At 39.2% G+C, this 20,624-nt stretch overlaps 1 protein-coding gene across 1 annotated transcript in view; it reads left to right on the top strand.

Annotated features, from left to right (window-relative positions):
- clip1a (CAP-GLY domain containing linker protein 1a) overlaps nt 1-20,624 on the top strand; it is a 146,006-nt gene that overhangs the window by 47,445 nt on the left and 77,937 nt on the right. The window contains exons 5-9 of the mRNA XM_087999795.1: nt 183-399; nt 1,493-1,690; nt 1,954-2,057; nt 2,398-2,458; nt 13,852-13,956. Of these exons, the coding sequence (XP_087855921.1) occupies nt 183-399; nt 1,493-1,690; nt 1,954-2,057; nt 2,398-2,458; nt 13,852-13,956 (685 nt within the window). The remainder of the gene's footprint in view (nt 1-182; nt 400-1,492; nt 1,691-1,953; nt 2,058-2,397; nt 2,459-13,851; nt 13,957-20,624) is intronic.

Below are 20,624 nucleotides of genomic sequence, written 5' to 3'. Positions count from 1 at the left end.
ACTGAATAATCAATTATTCGTATGAAATAGTGCCTGCCCATCTCGTTCGGATAATCGAGGTTCCTCTGTAAATGGGCTACTTTTGAATCTAGACCTGTCTCAAAAAGGTAAGCTTTAAAAAGTTAATTGCACTAATTTAAAAGTAAAGGTTTAAAAAGCATTTTTTAACAATCTTTTGTCAGATATTTTCAATGCCAAACGAAGTATGGTCTGTTTGCACCAGTTCACAAGGTTACCAAAATTGGATTTCCCTCAACAACACCAGCTAAAGCCAAGACAACTGTACGAAAAATGGTAGCCACCCCATCAAATCTGAAGCGCAGTCCTAGTGCATCATCCATAAGCTCTTTGAGCTCCATAGCATCGTCTATCAGTGGTAGACCTAGTCGTTCAGGATTGGTAAGAAATCACGTTAATCTCAAAACCTTTTTGAACTAATCTTGTCAAGTTGTGAAATGGGGGTTTAATGCTAAATCTTAAATTGTATTCATAAAAGAAAATTGAGAGTAATGGTGCTTTTGCCTAAGTGGAGCAAGAGTCATTTAGGAAGATGGCAAGATTTGGTTGCCAATGCCAATTTTAATGTTATTTGAGGGTGGCGGAGAGGATATTAGGGAACAGCCAGTTTTATGATCATGTTCTGATTTCTTTACCATTTTGTGCTGTTTTCTAAAATTAATGGGAATTCCTGCTATTTTCAACTGTGTGAATCCTGTTTTAGCTTTTACATTTGGTACTGGAATTTATGTTTTTGTCTCTATATTCTGAAGTATGAAAATGTGTTCAATTTGTTCTGCTATTCAGTCAGCAATTAGGCCATGGCTGGTCACACTTGTCTCTGTGACTTGCCACTTAAATTGACTTGGATTTATAATGGTTTCTTGGTTTTGTTTCTTCGGTGATTAATGTTTCTGTTGACTGACCCTATCATGAAATATTAGTTAATGTAACTTTATGCTCATAGTGCCATCTGCAGGTACATTATCCTTGACATTGTGCAATTAAGTAACATTTTCAATATTTAATGGACGTTAATATTATTAAGGTGGTTGAATTTTCCCCATTGGATTTCTTCAAAATGTTGGTATGAATATCAGCAAGAGCTTTGGTCTTATTTCAATCAAATAACAATTATTTTATCTTGGTTATAAATGGCACCAAATTTATCATCATTGAAATCTACTGCTCTTCACTTAACCAAATTGTTATGCATTTTTCCAAGCATTCAGAGAAGATGTAAATATTGCTAATTTTCTTTTTAAATTTTCCTCATTGCATTTTTAAATAAAATCTACCAAATCACAGTATTTACATTATTTCGTGGTTTTGTTTCACACATTAATCTTAGCTGCATCATTGGGCGTCAGGTTGTAAGACACTGAGACGAAAAGTGGAATAACAGAGGGGATTAAATGAATTATCCAGTGAAAAAGGAACCTGCAAAAGTATCCACAAGTAATTGTAGTGACTGACATGTTATCTTTTTATGCAGCTAACAGAAACATCCTCACGCTATGCAAGAAAAATTTCAGGTACCACTGCATTACAAGAAGCTTTAAAAGAAAAGCAGCAACATATTGAGCAGCTTCTGGCTGAACGAGATCTGGAAAGAGCAGAGGTTGCTAAAGCAACAAGCCATGTGGGAGAAGTTGAACAGGAGCTCACATTACTTCGGACAGGTCATGAGCAGGTAAGAACTTAATAAGGGAGTGACCTTTATTGACTTTACAGTTATAGAATGATTAATAAAAAATTGACGTGAAATGCACAATAAGAATTCAATCTACAAAGTGCTTGATTGAAGGACCCAGCATGGGTAAGCTGGGGGTCCACAGGGCACACTCTCCGTGTCCTCTTCTTTCTCCACTTTCATGGGATTCCTTTGGAAACATTTTAATGAACTTCTCACATTGCATTTGCCTACAATGTTGAAATTTATTTCATTTCATGCAGCATGTATTGGAGATGGAGACAAAGATGGACCAGTTACGAGCGCTGGTTGAGGCTGCTGATAGAGAGAAGGTGGAGCTGCTGAACCAGCTAGAGGAAGAAAAAAGGTAGTTATTAAGATGAAGTTCAATGTATTATAAGTCTGTGACTTCTGTTTGAGCATATAATAAATTGATACTACAGATATTGTAAAAAATGACAATGGTGACTCTATATGGAAGCTTCATTGATATGACTGTCAGCTTAATTAATCTTAAAACTCCAAACACTAGATTCGAAGCAAATTTCTAATTTTTCTTAATGTGAACTGAAAAGATTTGTCTTCTGATTGTAACCTTCTCCCTACCTTCCTGATACTGAACATTGAAAGCTTAAGGACGTGATATTCTTTCTCCTTAATAGTGTCAGTTGGCTCTTCCAGGAATTATCTCTCTTCTTTATCAACAGGAAAGTGGAAGACCTTCAGTTCCGTGTAGAGGAAGAGTCCATTACCAAGGGTGACTTGGAGGTAAACAAACTGTTTTGCAAAGAATCTGAACCTGACATGGTGGTGATTTAGAAACTATGTGAATTTCCTGTTTTATAAACTTTAGCTGCCAGTGTTCAAGTATCCAAAAAGCATGTTGCCAATACTTTATTAAAAGGTGAGAGGTGTGAACAGTTTCTATTAGTAGCTGATGACTGGTTAAGAGCTAATTGGGGTTTATGTAATAAAATGTTTCAGATTAATTGCTGTTGAATCATTGGAGTTATTTGCCATGATGCTTGTGGCTTGGTGGCTATGGTGATGGCAGAAAATTATTGATCAACAGGTTATAATCTGATACTGTCACCAAAATGTTTCTAATGATTTAACTTTTTGATGATGTAATTATTTCTTGAAGAAAAAAGGTTTATTTTCCACGTTTAACAAGTTCCATTGCTGCTTCATAATTTCTTTGCTCAACTTGGGTACTCAAACATTTGGAAATCTGAGCTGAATTTATAAAACTGGCAGCCTTTGGTTCAATGAATCAGAAATAATTTGGTCCCTTTTTTTAAAAAAAAGGTGACGTTCTTTATAGACATACGGTTTAATCATAATGGTACAGGAACATTTTCTTTTAAATCGTAAGTTATTCCTAACTGTTTAAAGCTATCCAATAGATCATGGACTTTTAAGGTGCTTCGTAAAATTTCTTTTTCTCAGAAGACTAAGTGGATACAGCCTGTAATTACATAATTTGTTTATGGTCTGTTGAAATTCACAGATTAATGGCTCAAATGGCCAGTCCTGACTTGCAGGCATTTTAAAAAAATATTTTAATTGAAAACTTCTTTACAAAATTAGAAAGTTACAGAAACATGAAAATATAGCGTCACAACATCAAAAACAACAATAAACCAACTACTATACTACTGCACAAAAGAATTAAAACTACACTTATTACAACTCAATAAATAAATAAATAACACCACTCAGTGCAACAAGACCATAGCTCTCAACCTTCGAGAGCATCATTTATTAAACTGTTCGAAATTCTTCCTCTCATGGCCTTAGGTTTATCAGACCAAACCATCATGGCTAGACAAAAGCTCTAATCAAAATGGCAGACAGATTTGCTTCCAAGTCATTCCAAAGGGCTACCACGTCTTGTAAAAGTTGTCTGTTCACCATATTTGTAAGGACGTCTAAAGGAATGTGTTCCACAATTAACTTGCGCCACCCTGACAGACCTGGGGGGGTGGGGGTGGGTTCTCAGACACCCAAAACATCATAATGTTGTTCTTCGCACAAAAAGTGAGAATGTTAACAAGCTTTTTCCCACGTACATCTAAGTGAGGTAAATTCGGTATACCCAGGAGCAAAGAGACTTCGGTCCTCAATACCCTTTCTATTACTCCTGCCACAGCGGTCCAATACACACAGCCTGTGGCAGCACCACAAACAATGAGTGAGGGTACCCGTATTTATTTTACATTTGGGACATGTCGAAGATGCTCCCTGCTTAAATTTTGCAAGATGATCTGGGGCCAGATGAGCCCTATGAAGAATCTTTAACTGCATAGCATGGGTCCTTCAAAAAAATTGAAATCCTCTTCACGCTCACAAATGTCCTTGCATGTTTGAAGTGATCACAACTCCGATCTCCGCAGATGCTGCCTGAACTGCTGTGCTCTTCCAGCACCACTAATCCAAATTCTGCTAAGACCCCCAATAGGCATAGCCTCTGACTTTGAAGATTTGATCTTGTAACCTGAGAAAGAACTAAATGAAATTAATACACTGTACTGAAAAGGGCACCGAGACTGTCAGGTTTGGGAGAAAAATAAGATCATCCGCATATAGTGTAATCTTATGCACCTTCAACCCCACCTTTGGGGCAGTTATATTAGAGTCCCCATGAATGGTCTCCGCCTACAGCTCAATCACCAGTGTGAAAGGGAACAGCCTTGCTGAATACCCTTACCAATGTAAAAATGATCAGACTTGATTCCATTCATGAGAACCGCTTATAGAGGATCACAGTAAAGGACCCTTGCCCATCTAGTAAACACTTCACCCAAGCCAAACCACTCCAGGATATAAAAAAGATATGGCCATTCCACCTAATCAAGTGCCTTCTCTGCATCAAAAGGGACCACCAATCCTTGAACTAATTGCTGCTGGCACATTTGAGTCATGTTAAGCAACCTCCTGACATTATTAGAGGATCTGCGACCCTTTATAAAGCACGCCTGATCTTCTTCAACAATAGAGGACAACATCCCTTCTGACCTCAATGCCAAAGTCTTCAACAAAATTTTATAATCAAAATTTAAGAGCAAGATAGGTCTATAAGAAGCACAGTCCTCCAGGGCCTTCCCTTTCTTGAGGCAATCATGATTATATGAACAGCTTTGTATGTCTAGCATCAGTCCTGACAGTATGTTTACAAATTCTTTATAAAACTCACAGGGCCGGGAGCTTTTCCACTCTGAAGTTGCATCACTACCTCCTGTATCTCTTGTGCTGTGAACAGAGCAATAAGGAGAGATGCCTGCTCAGCAGACACCCCCTGTAGATCCAAGTTCCTAAAAAAAGACTCTATTTTATCCCGTCTATCCTCACAATATTCAGACTGATACAATTTAGAACAGAACCTCCAAAGCGCTGTAGTGATCGTGTTAGCATTACAAGAAAGAGTCTAATTTCCTTTCCTAATAGAAACAATAAATTGAGAGGCATTCTTCTTCCTAACCAGCTATGCCAAATATTTATCCGGACTGTCACCATGCGCAAACAACCTTTGCTTTGCGAAGGAAAGTTCCTTCCTAGCTGTATGCCTAAACATGGAGTTTAGGGCAGATCGATGGGCTGTTATCCGCTGCAGTTTAGTCACTATGGTCCACTGTCATATGCCGTCTCAGCTGCCTTCAATCATGCCTCGAGCAGACGTTGCTGCTCTCCCTTCTGTCGCTTCTGATTGGTCGAGTATGGGATAACTATCCCTCTAGCATAGGCCTTAGCAGTCTCCCAAAGAATGGATGGATTGCTAGCTGTACCTGAGTTGGTGGCCAAAAGAGCTTCAAATTCCTGAGAAAAGCACTCAATGAACTTTCTGTCCTTGATGAAGGGATCCATTCGTCAGTACTGTGAGCTCATTGCATTACCCTTAATCTCAACCACTAAATAAACTGTTGCATGATCAGAGATGGCAATATTCCCAATTGAACAAGATACCACTGAATCTAGAAGAGCCGCAGGAGTTAAGAAAAAAAATCAGTCCTCATGTGACACTTATGAGGATTGGAAAACAATGTAAAGTCCCTGCCCGTACGGTGGAGACATCTCCAAACGTCTACTGACCCCAGTTCCACACATAGATCATCCAACTGTTTAGACTGTGGAGAGAGCTTTGGGTGGGCCTTTGGGCATTTTATCCAGCACAGGATCCATAAGGCAATTAAGTTCCCCCCGCTCTCATAATATGCTGCGACGCAAAAGCCATCAGCTTAGTGCATCAGTCACAAATTTAAGGGGTTGAGCCGGAGGAAATTAGACTTTCAAAATACCATATTCCTTGCCAATTATATGGCCCTTAAGGATAACAAACCAACCATTCATCTTTAACACAATGTACTAAATTAAATGGAAGATTCTTCTGGACGAGTATGGCCAACCCCCTGCTTTTAGTGTTAAAGGTCAAGAAAAACACCGATCAAACCCACCTTGCTGTAACTTCAAATGTTCCTTGTCATTAAGGTGAGTCTCCTGCAACAGGGCAACATCTGCTCTCTTTTTTTGAGGCTCGACAACACCTTTTTCCTTTGAACTGGCGAATGGGTCCTTCTAATATTCCAGGTGCACCATTTAAGAACACCGCTAGCCGCGTTCATTTACAACCACCTTTGACCTGCTGAGAGGAGAATTCAACATTCAGTAAGCTGAGCATATACAAAAGAAGACTTTATGGAGTCTATTGGCAAAAAAAAAACAAAAAAATAAACTAGGTACAAAACACAAAAGGCACTTAATGGGGAACTCTACCCCCTGCCCATAGAGGGCACTTGCACCTCCCCCACACATCTCCATTTCCAGCTTGAGCCACACCCCAGCCCCAAGTAATAGACGGAAACAAATAAAATAATGAGCACTCTGCCCACCCCCAACTGCATATCAAAACCAATCCTAATCGGGTACAAAAAGACACACCAACAGCAGCAGCTTTAAGAAAAAGGTAACATTCCAAGAAACAGCAAGAGAAAAAAAAACAAACATTATTGTTTATGTCTGTAAATCCATCCGGATTATTTTAAAGTGTCTAAGAAATTTTTCACTTGTTCCAAGGAGTCTCCTTGTGAGTAATACAAAGCTCCGCTGGTGTCTCTTCGAATATTGAAAACCAAGATCCCTTAATTTTCTCTTGACCTCATCAAACTATTTCCTTTTACGGATCACCGCCACAGAAAAGTCCTGGAAAAACATTATCTTAGTTCCCTGATAAGTCAAAGCCTGTGGATCTTTCTCCACCCTTCTCGAAGATTCCAGGACATTCTGCTTGTCCCTGTAGCTTTAAAAACATACCAGGACTGGGCAGGGACGCCAATCCAGACTGGATCTGTGCACTGCAACCCATTGAGCTCTGTTAACCATCACCCAGTCCACCTCGGCATCCCAGCCAAGAAACTGTGGCAGCCAGTCTTTAAAATATACTTGCTAGCTGCCCACCTTCCACTCCCTCAGACAGCCCAACGACCAAGATATTTTTCCTTCTGCCTCGATTTTCCAGATCATTGACCTGTTGAGTCAAGGCTGGGACCTGTTTTTCGAGGGCCTGGATCCGCTGTGCTGACCACTTGACCTTGGTCTCTGCCGCAGTCCGTTGCTCGACCTCTTTAATTCACTTCTAGAGCCTTTCCAACTCCTCATACTTCTGTAGCATGACCGAAATCGGCTCCAGCTGAGTACGATTGTCCTCCATCAATTCCTCGGTCATCCCTCAGATTGCAGCAAGTTCTTCAACAATGTTCTACTGCGCAGGTACCTTTTTCCCAGCAGCCAAGGGAGCTGCAGCTGCATCCGCAGTTGCCTTCGCAGGCCAACCCAATATCTTTGGTGAGTGTCCTATCTGTTGGAGCTTGGCTGCATGCTTTCCTTTTGTCATCCTTGCTCAAAAAGAATTTACAGTAGACCCTTGACTATCTGAACATCAACCATCCGAATCCCGGACCACCCGAACAAGATCTCCAGGCCCTGCAAAAACGGCACCAGGCAACCCAGCATTCAGTTATCAGTTAAATGGCATTATGGCATGCATTGCCGGATAGTCAAGAGATGTTCAAAAACCGGCAGCTCTTGGCTAACCGGCATTATGGTGTGCATTGCCGGATAATCGAGAAATGCTTGAACAACCAGCACTCGTGGATTACTGTTTGTTTCCAGCCGCCTGAGCAATCCATCAGCCAAACAAAATACTCCCCGCCCGGCTTGTTCAGACACTCGAGGCTCCGCCACAAATGGATTTAAACGGTTTCACAACTGGCTAATATCGGTTTTCTCCAAAAAAAAAAGGTGGGGCTTATCACTATCCCTAAAAATATCACTACTGCTGGGCTGGGGTGCAGAGCTCAGCAAGGCAGATCTGTTCAGATTGCCGCCATGTGAGATTCTTCCCTCCAGGCGCAAGTTTGAACTAAGATTTTGTGAATTGTGTCTGCATTCTGTCTGTATTTGAGCATTAAACTTTATAAAGAAGCCTTTACATCAATACTACAAAGTATTTTTCTATTTATTAAGAGTGTATGACCATTAGCTCAGGTCATAGGTAACTGTAGGATTGCAGTATCCTGGAATTACAATGTCGGATTTGTGGAAAAGTAAAATGGAATTAAATGTATAATAAAACCTATGATTAAAAATATAATGCAATTTAAATACAGCTATGAAGTTGTCTTTTAACTAGTTTCTAAATTTGAAGATAAAGCTTGTTATACTTGAAATTTTAACCCACATCCTTTTCATGGCTCTCCAATGAGATAAGCATTCTAAATAGATGGACTGTTTTTGCAATAATGTTTAAAAAATTAACTTCAAATAGAAACAAAGCATCATGGTTCAAGAGTATGGCATGAATGCATTTCAAAAAATGTTATTGGTCCTCATTTGCTTTTATTGATGTGCAATTGCATATTGAGATTTTTCCGTGTGATTTAAGTATTAATTTTCAATTAATTTAAATTAATGGCATTTATTTAAATGCCAGTTTTGAATAGCATACCAAGGAAATGGCTGTGTCAGAAGGATAAAATCTCAATGTTTATCTTCAAGAAAAATTCAGTGAGTCATTAGCACATTAGTAAGAATATAATCTTTTAAACCACTAAAAATAAACTTTGAACATATTTGACATTGTAATGTGCTTAAATATAAGTTGTAGTGAATACAAGTAATCTGATCATTTGCTGATTAATTTTCATGAATTTTATGCACAAATTAATTAAATATGATGGAATTAGGATACGAGACAGAACTGGGCAAGCTAATTGTGTTAGAAGCAAGTTAAAGAATCTCTTTGGACCAAATCCTGCCAGTTTTACAGAAAACTTTGGATGTCTTCAAAACCAGGATTGGCTAAATGCATTGTAATATAAAAATGATCTGTTTTTGATCTTCAAATAAGTATGAAGCTTATTTTCAGAGCATCAATGTAGAAAGTGATATTGCTGTCTAAAAATACTGACCAGAAGTAAACTAGAAATAGTTATAGCTGACAACTTGTGCATGAGCACAATTAATAGAATGTTGATCTCTATGAATGCTGGTAAATCATTGGCTTAAGCATTTAATCAAGTGTAATAAGTGATTCTTAGATTACTTTATTGTATATTATTTTTAAAAATTCTTTGTCTTCCCCATGACTCAATGACCTTTGCACAGTAAGTAGCTGAGCCATTCCATTCAGGAAATCTCCTGATTAAAGCCCAGGGCTGCACAGTTGACTGATTTCAGTTAATGTGCGATTTCCCTTTTGGAAGGGGAGAAACGACCAGTATCTACTACTGATCTCCATCCAGTAACCATGTGTTTCAAAAAAAAAGCAAAAACCAACTCCATAGCTTGGTTGCCTTTCACAGTCAAGTTACTGGCTGAGACTCACTATCAAAATTTATCTATGCCTAATACAAACCAAGTGAGATGCTGGAAAAAGGTTCCAGGTCTATATTCCGTAAATGATTGAATTATTACAAGACAAAATGACAAGAAAAATAATGATTTTTAAAAAAAAATTGAAAATACATTGAAAGGGAGATGAATCAAAATGGATTTGATGGCATGGTAAGTAGTGTAACACCAAATTGATAGTTTTGACGGTAGTGTCACATAGTGGCTAACTTTTATGGACTTTTGTACAGTATTATGTTGAATTTATATGTTAGTTTTTAAACTATAAAGTTGTAATAAATACTTTCTCCTGAGAGTTTTAAATTAATTTAGAGACTTGTATATTGGTAGCATTTGTGAAGACATCCAATGTTTAAAATAGTTTCTAATCAGAGCAATTTAAAATACTACTTTGGAACCAATTGCAGAACTAACTGTACTGACTGATTTCCCAGCATTGACTTACTGATATGCATGTTGCTTTCACAGCTGCAGAGAATGAAAAGCAATATTTGTGTTGAGTGATTATGCTGTAAACCCCTAATCAAAAACAGGATTGTTAGCATTATTGTTTGCCCATCTGTTACTTAAAATCTATCTACCACTTAAGCATCTCTTTGAGAACAAATTATTATTCTTTCATTTTAAAAACAATACATAGATATTTACTCAAGCTTTGTAGGTGCTAAGTAAAAGTTATGTATTCACATATTTCTCCTTCATTTTTGAGATTTGTACAGAAACATGAGTTTTGATTCCTCAATTCATGGAAAAATTTTCGAACTGCTCCATGCCTCCCATAAGATTTCAAGTACATGGTTGGTATGGGCTGCCCTGTAATCTGGTTATTGTTTGATGGTTTAGCTTTCCTGGTTCCTGATCTACTACTCCACAATTGTCCAATATTGTGAATTTGCGAGGAGGTACCACTTTTCTTAACCAGAGCTGCTTTGTTTGCATCGTGGGCCTGAATCCTACAGCTGCTTACTGTGGGCAAGTATAATTGGTGAGATGATATACCACCATGAATACTCTCTTGAGGAAATTACTAGTTTCATTGAAAAGGAAATCTACTGGACTTTTATTTATTCCAGTAATAATGATGGTTTTGTTTGAAATGATATTGTGATAGTGAAATTGGGAAGTTTCACACTGTTCTTTATCTTGTGAAACTGAGGACGTTTTTAGCTAAGCTTAGAAATTGAGGTCATCAGCAAATGCTCTTCTGTGTAGTGTATTGCAATAAGTTCCTGTATAAGGCAATCTTTAGAAGTCAATTAATTGATGTAAATGTTCTCTTACTCTGCAATATTATGACTAAAAATCATATTCAGGTTTGGTTATTGGACAGACATGGGTAAATACCTGAAGTTTATGACTAATAGTCATAAATTTTGTGGAGAGCCTTCCCTGGCCCAGTGGTAGTGGGTTTTCAAATATCTCATCACTGTCTGATTGAGTGGAGCTTGGCTGCAATGTTGGGAGACATGAATGTCAACTTAATGCTCCTGAGGCCATCATCTGTAATGATGAACTTCCTTTTCCTTCATTGACACTTATTGTCCACTTTCTTGATTTCTGCCTCAAAAATGCTGCAGACCGTTCATGCAGTCTTGTTAGCCTTGTAATGCACGAGTCATGTCTTGACATTTGTGAAGCAGCATGACTTTTTGAGTTTCTAATCGCAAGAACCGACAGCTATTCAGGTCATAACACTGACTTGATCATTGCTTTGTTTTTCACCATTACACATTTTACTGTAAATGACAATAACTCTTTGATATCCAAACAGTTTGATTTCATCCATATATAAAGATCTCTTGGTGCACACTTAGTCAGTTTGTAGGTGAGACCATTTTGGAGCTAATCGTTTGTCAATGCTACCATAATCATACCTCATTGCTTTCTGAGTGGAAGACTATGCCTTGTCTTGAAACAGTTCAGTAGACTGTCACAACAGATGAACTCCATTTGGCCCAGGTTCTTTATCCAGGGTACTCCTTTTTCCACCAGAGATGAGAGTGTTCCCTGCTTGCATTGCCTTGGGAGAGCTTCTTTAGTGTTGTGAAAGGCAGCAGTCCTATGTCTCTCTCTTGCTGGAGTGAATTTCAGCCGGTCAACTGTTCTCGCATACTTAGTGTTTCAAAATGGTATGCAAGTTTAATATGGGAATCTTCCACTCCATCACAGTGTACACTTTTTGTGCTATTGTTTTCCACTTGGTGTATCAACTTCACTTTTTCCCACAGGTTCAACCATAGTTTAAGGCCTTGCATGCCTTTTCACAGAGAGGTCTTAATGTCTCATGATGACTCATTCAGTCTTCATGATTCCACACATTTGTGTCATTGCTCTGATTGCTTGGCGCATTCACATGATAAGTTTATACGTGTTTCTAATCTGAAGTTAACAATGTGGAATTTTGACTTATAACTGGCATTCTTACAATAGATTTTCTGTTTTGCCAGTGAGAGAAGCTGACTATTTTGACACAGCTGAAATTTTGCAAAATTAAGATTATTGATGGATGTAGGAGTTTGAATTATTTTGGAATTGTCTCAGGATCTCAGCAAATTATTCTGAACGTGCCATGATGATATTAGCATGGCTTCATGATAGGCTATCTAATAAGAAAAAATTGGGCAAGATGGTTCTTTTTCATGGTGGAAAACTAAATTGGAGGGTTGCCACAGATCTCTGTATTGGAGCCTCAACTAATTACAATCTAAGTTAATGACTTGGATAAAAGGACTGACTGTACTGTAGTCATATTTGCCGTTGAGACAAAGTAGGAAAGCAAGTTGTGACGAGGCTACGAAGTGTCTGATGGAATGTAGATAAGTAATGTGTTAGGCAATAGTTTGGCAGATGCAGTATAATGTAGGGAAATATGAGCTTGTCCACTTTCTCAGGAAGAATAGAGAAGTAGAATATTATTTATATAGTCCAAGACCGTAAAATGCAGTGGCACAGAGGCTGGATTGTTCTTGTGCATGAATCATGAATTGATCTTATTGAAACATTGTAAGCATTCTGAGGGACTTGATAGGGGAGATGCTGAGAGAATGTTTTTTCATTTGGCAGAATCTAGTGCAAGTGCTGAATTTCAAAGTAAAGGGGTGTCTCATTTAAATTAAAGATGAGGAATTTCATCTGAGTTGATAGTTTTTGAAATTCTTTTCCATAGAAAATAGTGGTGACTAGGTCATTGAATATATCTATGGCTGAGTTGGACAGTTTTTTTTTAATTTAACAAGGGAATTTAGCATTATGGATAATAGGTAGGAAAGTGGAGTTAAGGTCATAATCAGAACAGTTGTTATCTTGGCAAATGGTGAGCAGGTTCAACCCTGGCCAGCTGACTGGCCTGGTGCTTCTGTATCTTATGTCCTCATGACCTATTAAATAATAATGAAATAATCACTGTACTGCATGAGGAATGTGTCCAAAGTAAATTGAAGTTTTTTTAAAAAAAAGCTTTTACCTTTGTCATTTGATCTCTGGAGAGTGCCTTTGGGCAATGATCTGTATGTGAAATCTGAGCTTGTAAAGAAAATCTATCAATTGAGGCTCTTAAAGATATTCTGGACATGATCATACCAATTAATTCCCATTACTTGTTTTTTTGAAAGGCACTGATACAGTTTTGTATAGATCTCATAAGGAGGCATGTGACTAGTTTTTAATTTTTTTTGAAATTATGTGCACAAATGAACAAATCCAAATGCAGGTGCAATGAAAACCGTTCTACAAACAAAAAATGTTGTGAGAAATGTACTTTTAATTATCATATAACCCAATGACATACAAAAAGATTAATTGATATTAAAAAAAGCAAAACGCGTTTGCTGTTTTCTGTTCTTAATGTTTTACCTTCAATATAATTTCAAATTTGATTTTAATTCAGTTAAACTAATATTTCAAACACACAAAGGGGTTTACAGTATTAAACTTTAAGTATTAACTGTTCTGATTTGAACTATGATGATATTTTAAACTATACACTGTCTGCATGAAACTTGAATCTGCCTTTTTAAAGCTGTATTTTTTTTAAATTCCCCATCTATGTTTTCCTCTGTACCATTTTGGTACAATTTTTCATTAAACATTTCTCTTTCCTTCCATCCTATTTCTGTGTCCAATTTACCTTTTGCTTTCCTAACTGTTGTAAAAGGCAGAAGGTGCTGGTGGATAAGCCTGCATGTGGCTCCCTCCTGTCGTGCTGGCATGTGATGGTGGCACTGGTGTGTTCTCTTCCTCTCCCTTTTTACTAACAGACGCAGACCAAACTGGAGCATGCCCGCATTAAGGAGCTTGAACAGAGCCTGCTCTTTGAAAAGACCAAAGCTGAAAAACTCCAGAGGGAGTTAGAAGACACTAGGGTAATGGATTTCACTGTTTTGATGAACTCCATTCAGTTTATGGCATGTATCCAAAACTGGTTATAAGTCAGTGTGAGTAACTTTATTTTAGTAATGCTTGACCCCCTACAAATGCAAACATCTACCAATGTATGAAGTTTTTTTCCTGTTTTAGTAGTGTTAGGTAGACTTTAGAATTAAATTTTGGCGATATCAGATCCCAAAGTGTTGAATAATCAAACAATTTTTTATTAAAGAAATGTTTCTGATATGTATTTTCACGTCTTAATCCGTGCACCCTGCCTTAAATGAGTGAGTAAATACCGTATGCTCCTTAGCTGCTTCTAATGGTTTTGTTTAACCCATTGCTGAGAGCGTATGAGAGATGTTGACACTAACATAACTTTCAGTTTGTCCTCACTTGCTCAAAAATTGCCTAAGCAGAGCATTTTCCTGAAGATCTACTTCAAAAATAGGCATTGTTTTTCTGGAGTCCCAGTATCAGCCCACATTCTGCCACAAGCAGTACATTTTTGTACCAGTGTGCTGTGAGAATAGGTAATCTGCATGGTTAGTTGTGCACAGTAATTTTTTTTGATTAAATTAGAAGACAGACCACTTTTTGAACAAAGGTACACTGGTAAATACTTTGTGCACATAAATATCACTTCACACGCTCCAAACGTTTCAAAGTACCATCTTCATTATCAGAAAAATTTCCTGAAGTTTCCTTCAGAACCTATTTCACTAAAAATATGATCTAGTTACAACAGATGAGGAATTGTGGAGTGAACATGCTATTTTGAATTAACAAGCAGAGAAGCATGGTTGCTCTTATTTTCAGACCAGATTGACCTGGAGATGTATTGTTATGCTTCAGCATTTTAGACAAACAACTTTATTCCTCCTTTATTTCCTACCTGTGATCAGAGGCCTCACTAACCAATGAAAGAGCTGTACAGAGTATAGTGGGGGTCCTAATTTCAATCATACTGCAAATTCCCATCACAAACTCTGTTTCCTCTCCACTAATGTAATTCCTTTCCTGAACATTGTCTCAGGCAGATCCATAATTTTTTTCAATCTTGGAGTCATTCTCGACCAGACCTAGGTCCCGGTCCCGGTCCCAATCCCATACCCTGGCCATTGCCAAGGCCATCTATTTCCACTTTCATACTGTTACTCATCTTCGCCCTGCCTCAGTCCATCTACCACTGAAATCTTCACCTCTACCTTCTGCCAAATTTAGTGTTCTCTTCACCATCCCATCTTAAACACTGCTGCGTCTCCTCACTTGTACCAATTTAACTTTTGCTCATCGGTGGACTGCAAGCAACCGTAGGTCAATGTCTTCATTGTCTTCAAATCCTTTCATTGCCTCAGTCCTAGTCCATCATCCTTCAAAACTTCAAGACAATGAGTTCAAATTTCATTTCCTAGATCAGAAATTTAAATGCAGTGAGTTAAATAAATTTGGAATGAAAAGTGACTAAACTTGATCATGAAACTATTCACTGTCGTAAAATCCCATCTTGGTTACTAATGACTTTGAGAGGTGGGTATCTCCCACTTTTACTAGTTAAGCCTTCAGACAACAAGAAATATGGTTGACACCAAACTGCCCTCTGATATAGCCTAATGCTCCAATTCCAACACAGTATAGTAATAATAAAACATAATGGATTGCCTGCCACCAGTTAGGCACCAGATTTGGACACTACAAAGGCACACCTAATCCACACAATTCTGCAAAGTCCTTCTCACGCACATCTGTGGAATTAGTGCCAAAATTGAGAGCTGTACCATGGACTAATACATCAACTGAACATGGGTTTGCTCAGAGAATCGTGCTTCTTACTTAATGCCCTAGATTCTCATCACCATCTCTGGTATGTTCTATCCCAAATGAAGGACAAACCCAGCAGATAATGTGAGGAGCAGGTGAATCGGCGTTTTGGGCATAACGCATTCTTGATTAAGGGTTTATGCCGGAAATGTCAATTCTGTTGCTCCTGGATGTTGCTTGACCAGCTGTGCTTTTCCAGCATCACACTCTTCAACTCTGACCTCCAGCATCTGCAATCCTCTCTTTCTCCCAGCAGATGATGTGGCACAGTCAGGGAAGGATGACTGTGGAGGTTGTCGTTTTTGAATGTGGACCCAATGAAATCTTATGGCAACCCATCAAATATGGGCAAGGAAATTCCTGCTGATTGCTCCCTCTTGTGCTGTGCCAACTGAAGACTCAGTTTTGCTCTACTTGGAAGATTGTCTTCTGGTTAATGAACATCTGTCCATCATCAACTGCATTGATAACCACTACTGATTCAACTTACTGTGTCCTGAGGGTCGAAGCTGACACAATGGGTCTCCTGTAGGTGACGAGAGAACCAATACAATTTGGCAAATATACTTGGTCCTATCTTCTTCGGTTTACCTATTTCAGATGCACCAGCCTGTGACAGTGTTGGGTAGAAGTAACTCGTGCATCGTCCTCGTGAAGGCAAAGTCCTCTCTTCACACTCGGTGAACCCTAACATTGTCCCAAATGAGAGATTCTAAACATCTCCATTAAGTCAAAACTGGATCTCCATCAGTTATTGTGAACTATCATTAACAGCAAAATTGCATTCCAACATAATCTGCAACCTTATTTTTTTGCCATGTCCTCTACCATTAGCACCAAAGCAGGGGACCACATCAATGAGGAGTGTGCAACTACATGTTAGGAGCAGTACAGGAAACTAAGTTGCCAACTGGGTGAAACTACAACACAGGACTTAAATGCTTAAAAAGGTTGAAGAAAGTGCATCCAACTTCAGTCAGAAGTGCCAACTATCTTGGCCTCCTTCTGAGATCCCCGGCACTTAAATTCCAATATTCAACCAATTTAGTTCACTCCATATTATCAAGAACCCCTTAAGGTAGTAGGATAGATGGACAAAGTAGTTAGGAAGGCATATGGGATACTTGCATTTATTAACTGAGATGTGAAGTTTAAGAGCAGAGGGGCTATGCTGGAACTGTACAAAATGTTGGGTAGGCCACAGCTAGAATATTGTGTGCTCTTCTGGAATCTATATTATAGAAGGAATGTGAATGCACTGGAGAGGGTGCAGAGGAGATTTAGGAGGATGTTGCCTGGGCTGGAGAGTTTTAGTTATGGAGAGATTGGATGGACTAGGTTGTTTTCTTTGGAGTAGAGGAAGCTTAGGAAGATGTATAAAATTGAGCAACAAAAGGAAGAACTTTTTCGCTTTGTGGAGAGATTACTGACCATAGATTTAAGCTAATGAGCAAGAGGTTTACAGCGACTATGAGGAAATGTTTTCTTCCAGAAAATGGTGGGAATCAGGAGCTCATTGATGGTAAGGGTGGCAGAGGCAGAAATCCTCTTACCATTTAAATATTAAGTTGTGTGTTTGTATGATGCCAAAGCATGCAAGTCTCTGGGCCAAATGCTGGAAAGTGGGCTAGCACAGCTGGGTGCTTGTTTTTGACTGGTTCATAATCTGTTGGCTGAAAGGCATTTTACTGTGCTGGAGACCTGTTCTGACTCTGTACATGATTTGAAGGCACTGCAAAGGTTATGGATTTTGACAACATTCCGGCAACAATACTAAAGATGTGCTTCAGAAGTAACCATACCCCTAGCCAATTTGTTCCAGTACATTTTCAATATTGGATCGATCCACCTTGTGGAAAATTCCCCACGTATGTCCTGTACATCAAAATCGGCATAAAACCAGCCCTGCTAATTGCAAACCTGTCAGTTTCTCAATCATCAGAAAAGTGATAGAAAAGGTCATCAACACTGCTATCAAGCAGCACTCACAAGGGAGTAACTGCTCCCTGACATTTGGTTTGGATACTACCAGGGCCATTCATCTCTTAACTTCATTATGGCCTGTGTCCAAACATGGACAAAGAGATGCACTTAAGAGTTGAGGATAGAGTGACTGCCCTTGACATCAGAGCAGTATTTCATTGCGTGTCATTAAGAACTCCTAGCAAAGCTGGAGTCATATAACATGGCAACATGCCCTTCAGTCCAATTAGTCCACGCCGACCATATTCCCAAACTAAATTAGCTCCATTAGTCTGCATTTGGCCCTATTCATGTACTTATCCAAATTTCTTTTAATATTGTAACGCTCCTCATGACCTTTTCAAAAATTTCTCCTTTCACCTGAAAAAATATGCCCCCAATTTTGAATTCCCTCACCCTAGGGAAAAGACCCTTGCTATTCACTTCATGATTTTCTAAAGCTCCATAGGGTCACCCCTAAACCTTCTACACTCCAGTGAAAAAAGTTCCAGCCTATGTTTGTGACTCAAACTCTCCATTCCCATCAACATCCTGGTAAATCTTTTCTGAACCCTCTCCAATGTAATAATATCATTCCTATAACAGAGCAAGTAGAATTGCACACTCCAAAAGAGGTCCCATCATCGTCCTGTACAACCACAGCATGACATCCAAACTCCTGTACTCAAAGGTCTCAGCAATGAAGGCAAACGTGCTAAATGCTGCTTTAACCACCATGTCTACCTATGGTGAAAATTTCAAAGAATTGTGTGCCTGAATTCCTCGGCGCCTGGGTTGATGGGATTTGAGGGGAAATCTCTTGTTCACAGTCAGACCAAGTTCAAAGGAAGTTTGTTGTGGTTGGTGGAAGTTAATCAACTCCATTCGAGGATATCGGTGCTGGAGTTCTTTAAGGTAGGGCCATAGGTACAGCCATCTTCAGTATGTATACTGATTATTGCAGGATGCTGAGCACCACTTGAGACTCCTCAGATGCTGAAGCAGTCTGTGTCCAAATGCAGCAGTGCCTGTATTTTGTTTTCGCCCTGTGTGTGCAAATGCTGTTTGCCACTTATTACCCAATTGCCAGATAGTGACCATTTCCAACAAGAGAGAATTTATAACCATTGACTCTTGATGTTCAATGGCTTTACTGTTGTTGAATCTCTCACTGTCATCAATTAAACTGACCAGAAACTGAACTGGACTAAGCATATGCATACTGTCTACAAAAACTGGTCTGAGTCCTGGAATTCTACAGGTAATTCGCTTCCTGTCTCCCCAATGCCGGTCACAAGATACAAGTCAGGAGTGTAATGGAATACTCTCCCTCAACTACCTAGATGGGTACAATTCCACAATGAACACTGGTTCCTGGCTGCATGGTCTAGGCTAAAGCAGGCTGCTTGATTGGCAACCACTTGCATTCATGCTCCCTCCCTCACTCACTCTCACTCCCTCGCTGTCATGCTCCGTCCTTCACAACATGCACTTTCAATTTCCTTCACTACCAGTGCACAATGACAGCAATATGTCACGTCAACAAGATGCACTGTAGTAAATTATCAAGGCTCCTTTGACAGTCTCTTCCAAAAGAAGGACAAGGGAAACAGAAGCATGGGAATATCACCATCTGCAAGTTTCCTCTAAGCCAAGCACCATTCTGACTTGGCACTTTATGCTGTTCCTTCTCTGTTGCTAGGTCAAAAACAAACAATTCTTTGTCTAACAGCACAGTAGCTGGCTGTAGACACTAACTAAAGCAGATGAAGACTTACCAACTTCTCTGGAGAAGGTAGGCATGAGCAATAAATGCTAACTCACCAAGCAATATCTAGATTCCATAAACAAATATAATGGAAGCAGCATGCTATAGACTGAGGTAAGCAATCCCAAAACAAGTGAATTAAGTCTAAACTGTAGTCGTGCTGCATCCAGTATGAATGGTGGTAAACAATAAAAGAAGAGGGGGAGAAGACTCCAGGGATATGCCCATTTTAATGGTGGGCGGCACGGTGGCACAGTGGTTAGCACTGCTGCCTCACAGCGCCAGAGACCCGGGTTCAATTCCCGCCTCAGGCGACTGACTGTGTGGAGTTTGCACATTCTCCCCGTGTCTGCGTGGGTTTCCTCCGGGTGCTCCGGTTTCCTCCCACAGTCCAAAGATGTGCAGGTCAGATGAATTGGCCATGCTAAATTGCCTGTAGTGTTAGGTAAGGGGTAGATGTAGGGGTATGGGTGGGTTGCGCTTCGGCGGGTCGGTGTGGACTTGTTGGGCCGAAGGGCCTGTTTCCACACTGTAAGTAATCTAATCTAATGCTCTCAGAGCCTAGCGCATAAATACAAAACATGTTGCTGAATAATTCAAAACCATTTTCATCCAGAAGTACTGAGTGGATAATCCATTTGGCCTCCTGAGATCTCCAGCACAAAAGTTAAATTTCAGTTCATTCTATTCAATTCACTCCATGTGATATTAACTAAACACTCAGTGCAGTGGATGCAGCATAGACTATGGGCAGTGATAGCCTCTGGCCTCTAATTGAGTTTGTCTAATAGCTATCCCTGGACTTATACCTGACAAATGCAAAATTGCTCAAGTTTATGTCCACAAAAAGGAGAGAAAATCCATTTTAGCCTACTACTGTCTCACCAGACTACTTTGAATGTTAGCAAAGTTATGAAAGGTGTTGACTGTACTATAGCATCATTTACTCACCAATTACTTACACAGTGATGCTCAGATTGGGATTTGCCAGAAGCGCACAACTCCTGCCCATATTGCAATCTTAGTATAACATGGACAAGACAATTGAATTTCAGAGATATAAGTATGACTACTTTTGACATTAAAGCAGCAGTTGATGGAGTGTGGCATTGA

This window comes from Chiloscyllium plagiosum, unplaced genomic scaffold, assembly GCF_037043375.1.
Source record: "Chiloscyllium plagiosum isolate Xiang-an unplaced genomic scaffold, Cpla_swu_hap1 HiC_scaffold_24, whole genome shotgun sequence".
Taxonomy (NCBI): domain Eukaryota; kingdom Metazoa; phylum Chordata; class Chondrichthyes; order Orectolobiformes; family Hemiscylliidae; genus Chiloscyllium; species Chiloscyllium plagiosum.
The sequence above is the reverse complement of the archived record's forward strand: the minus strand, read 5'-3'. Positions and strand labels throughout refer to the sequence as shown.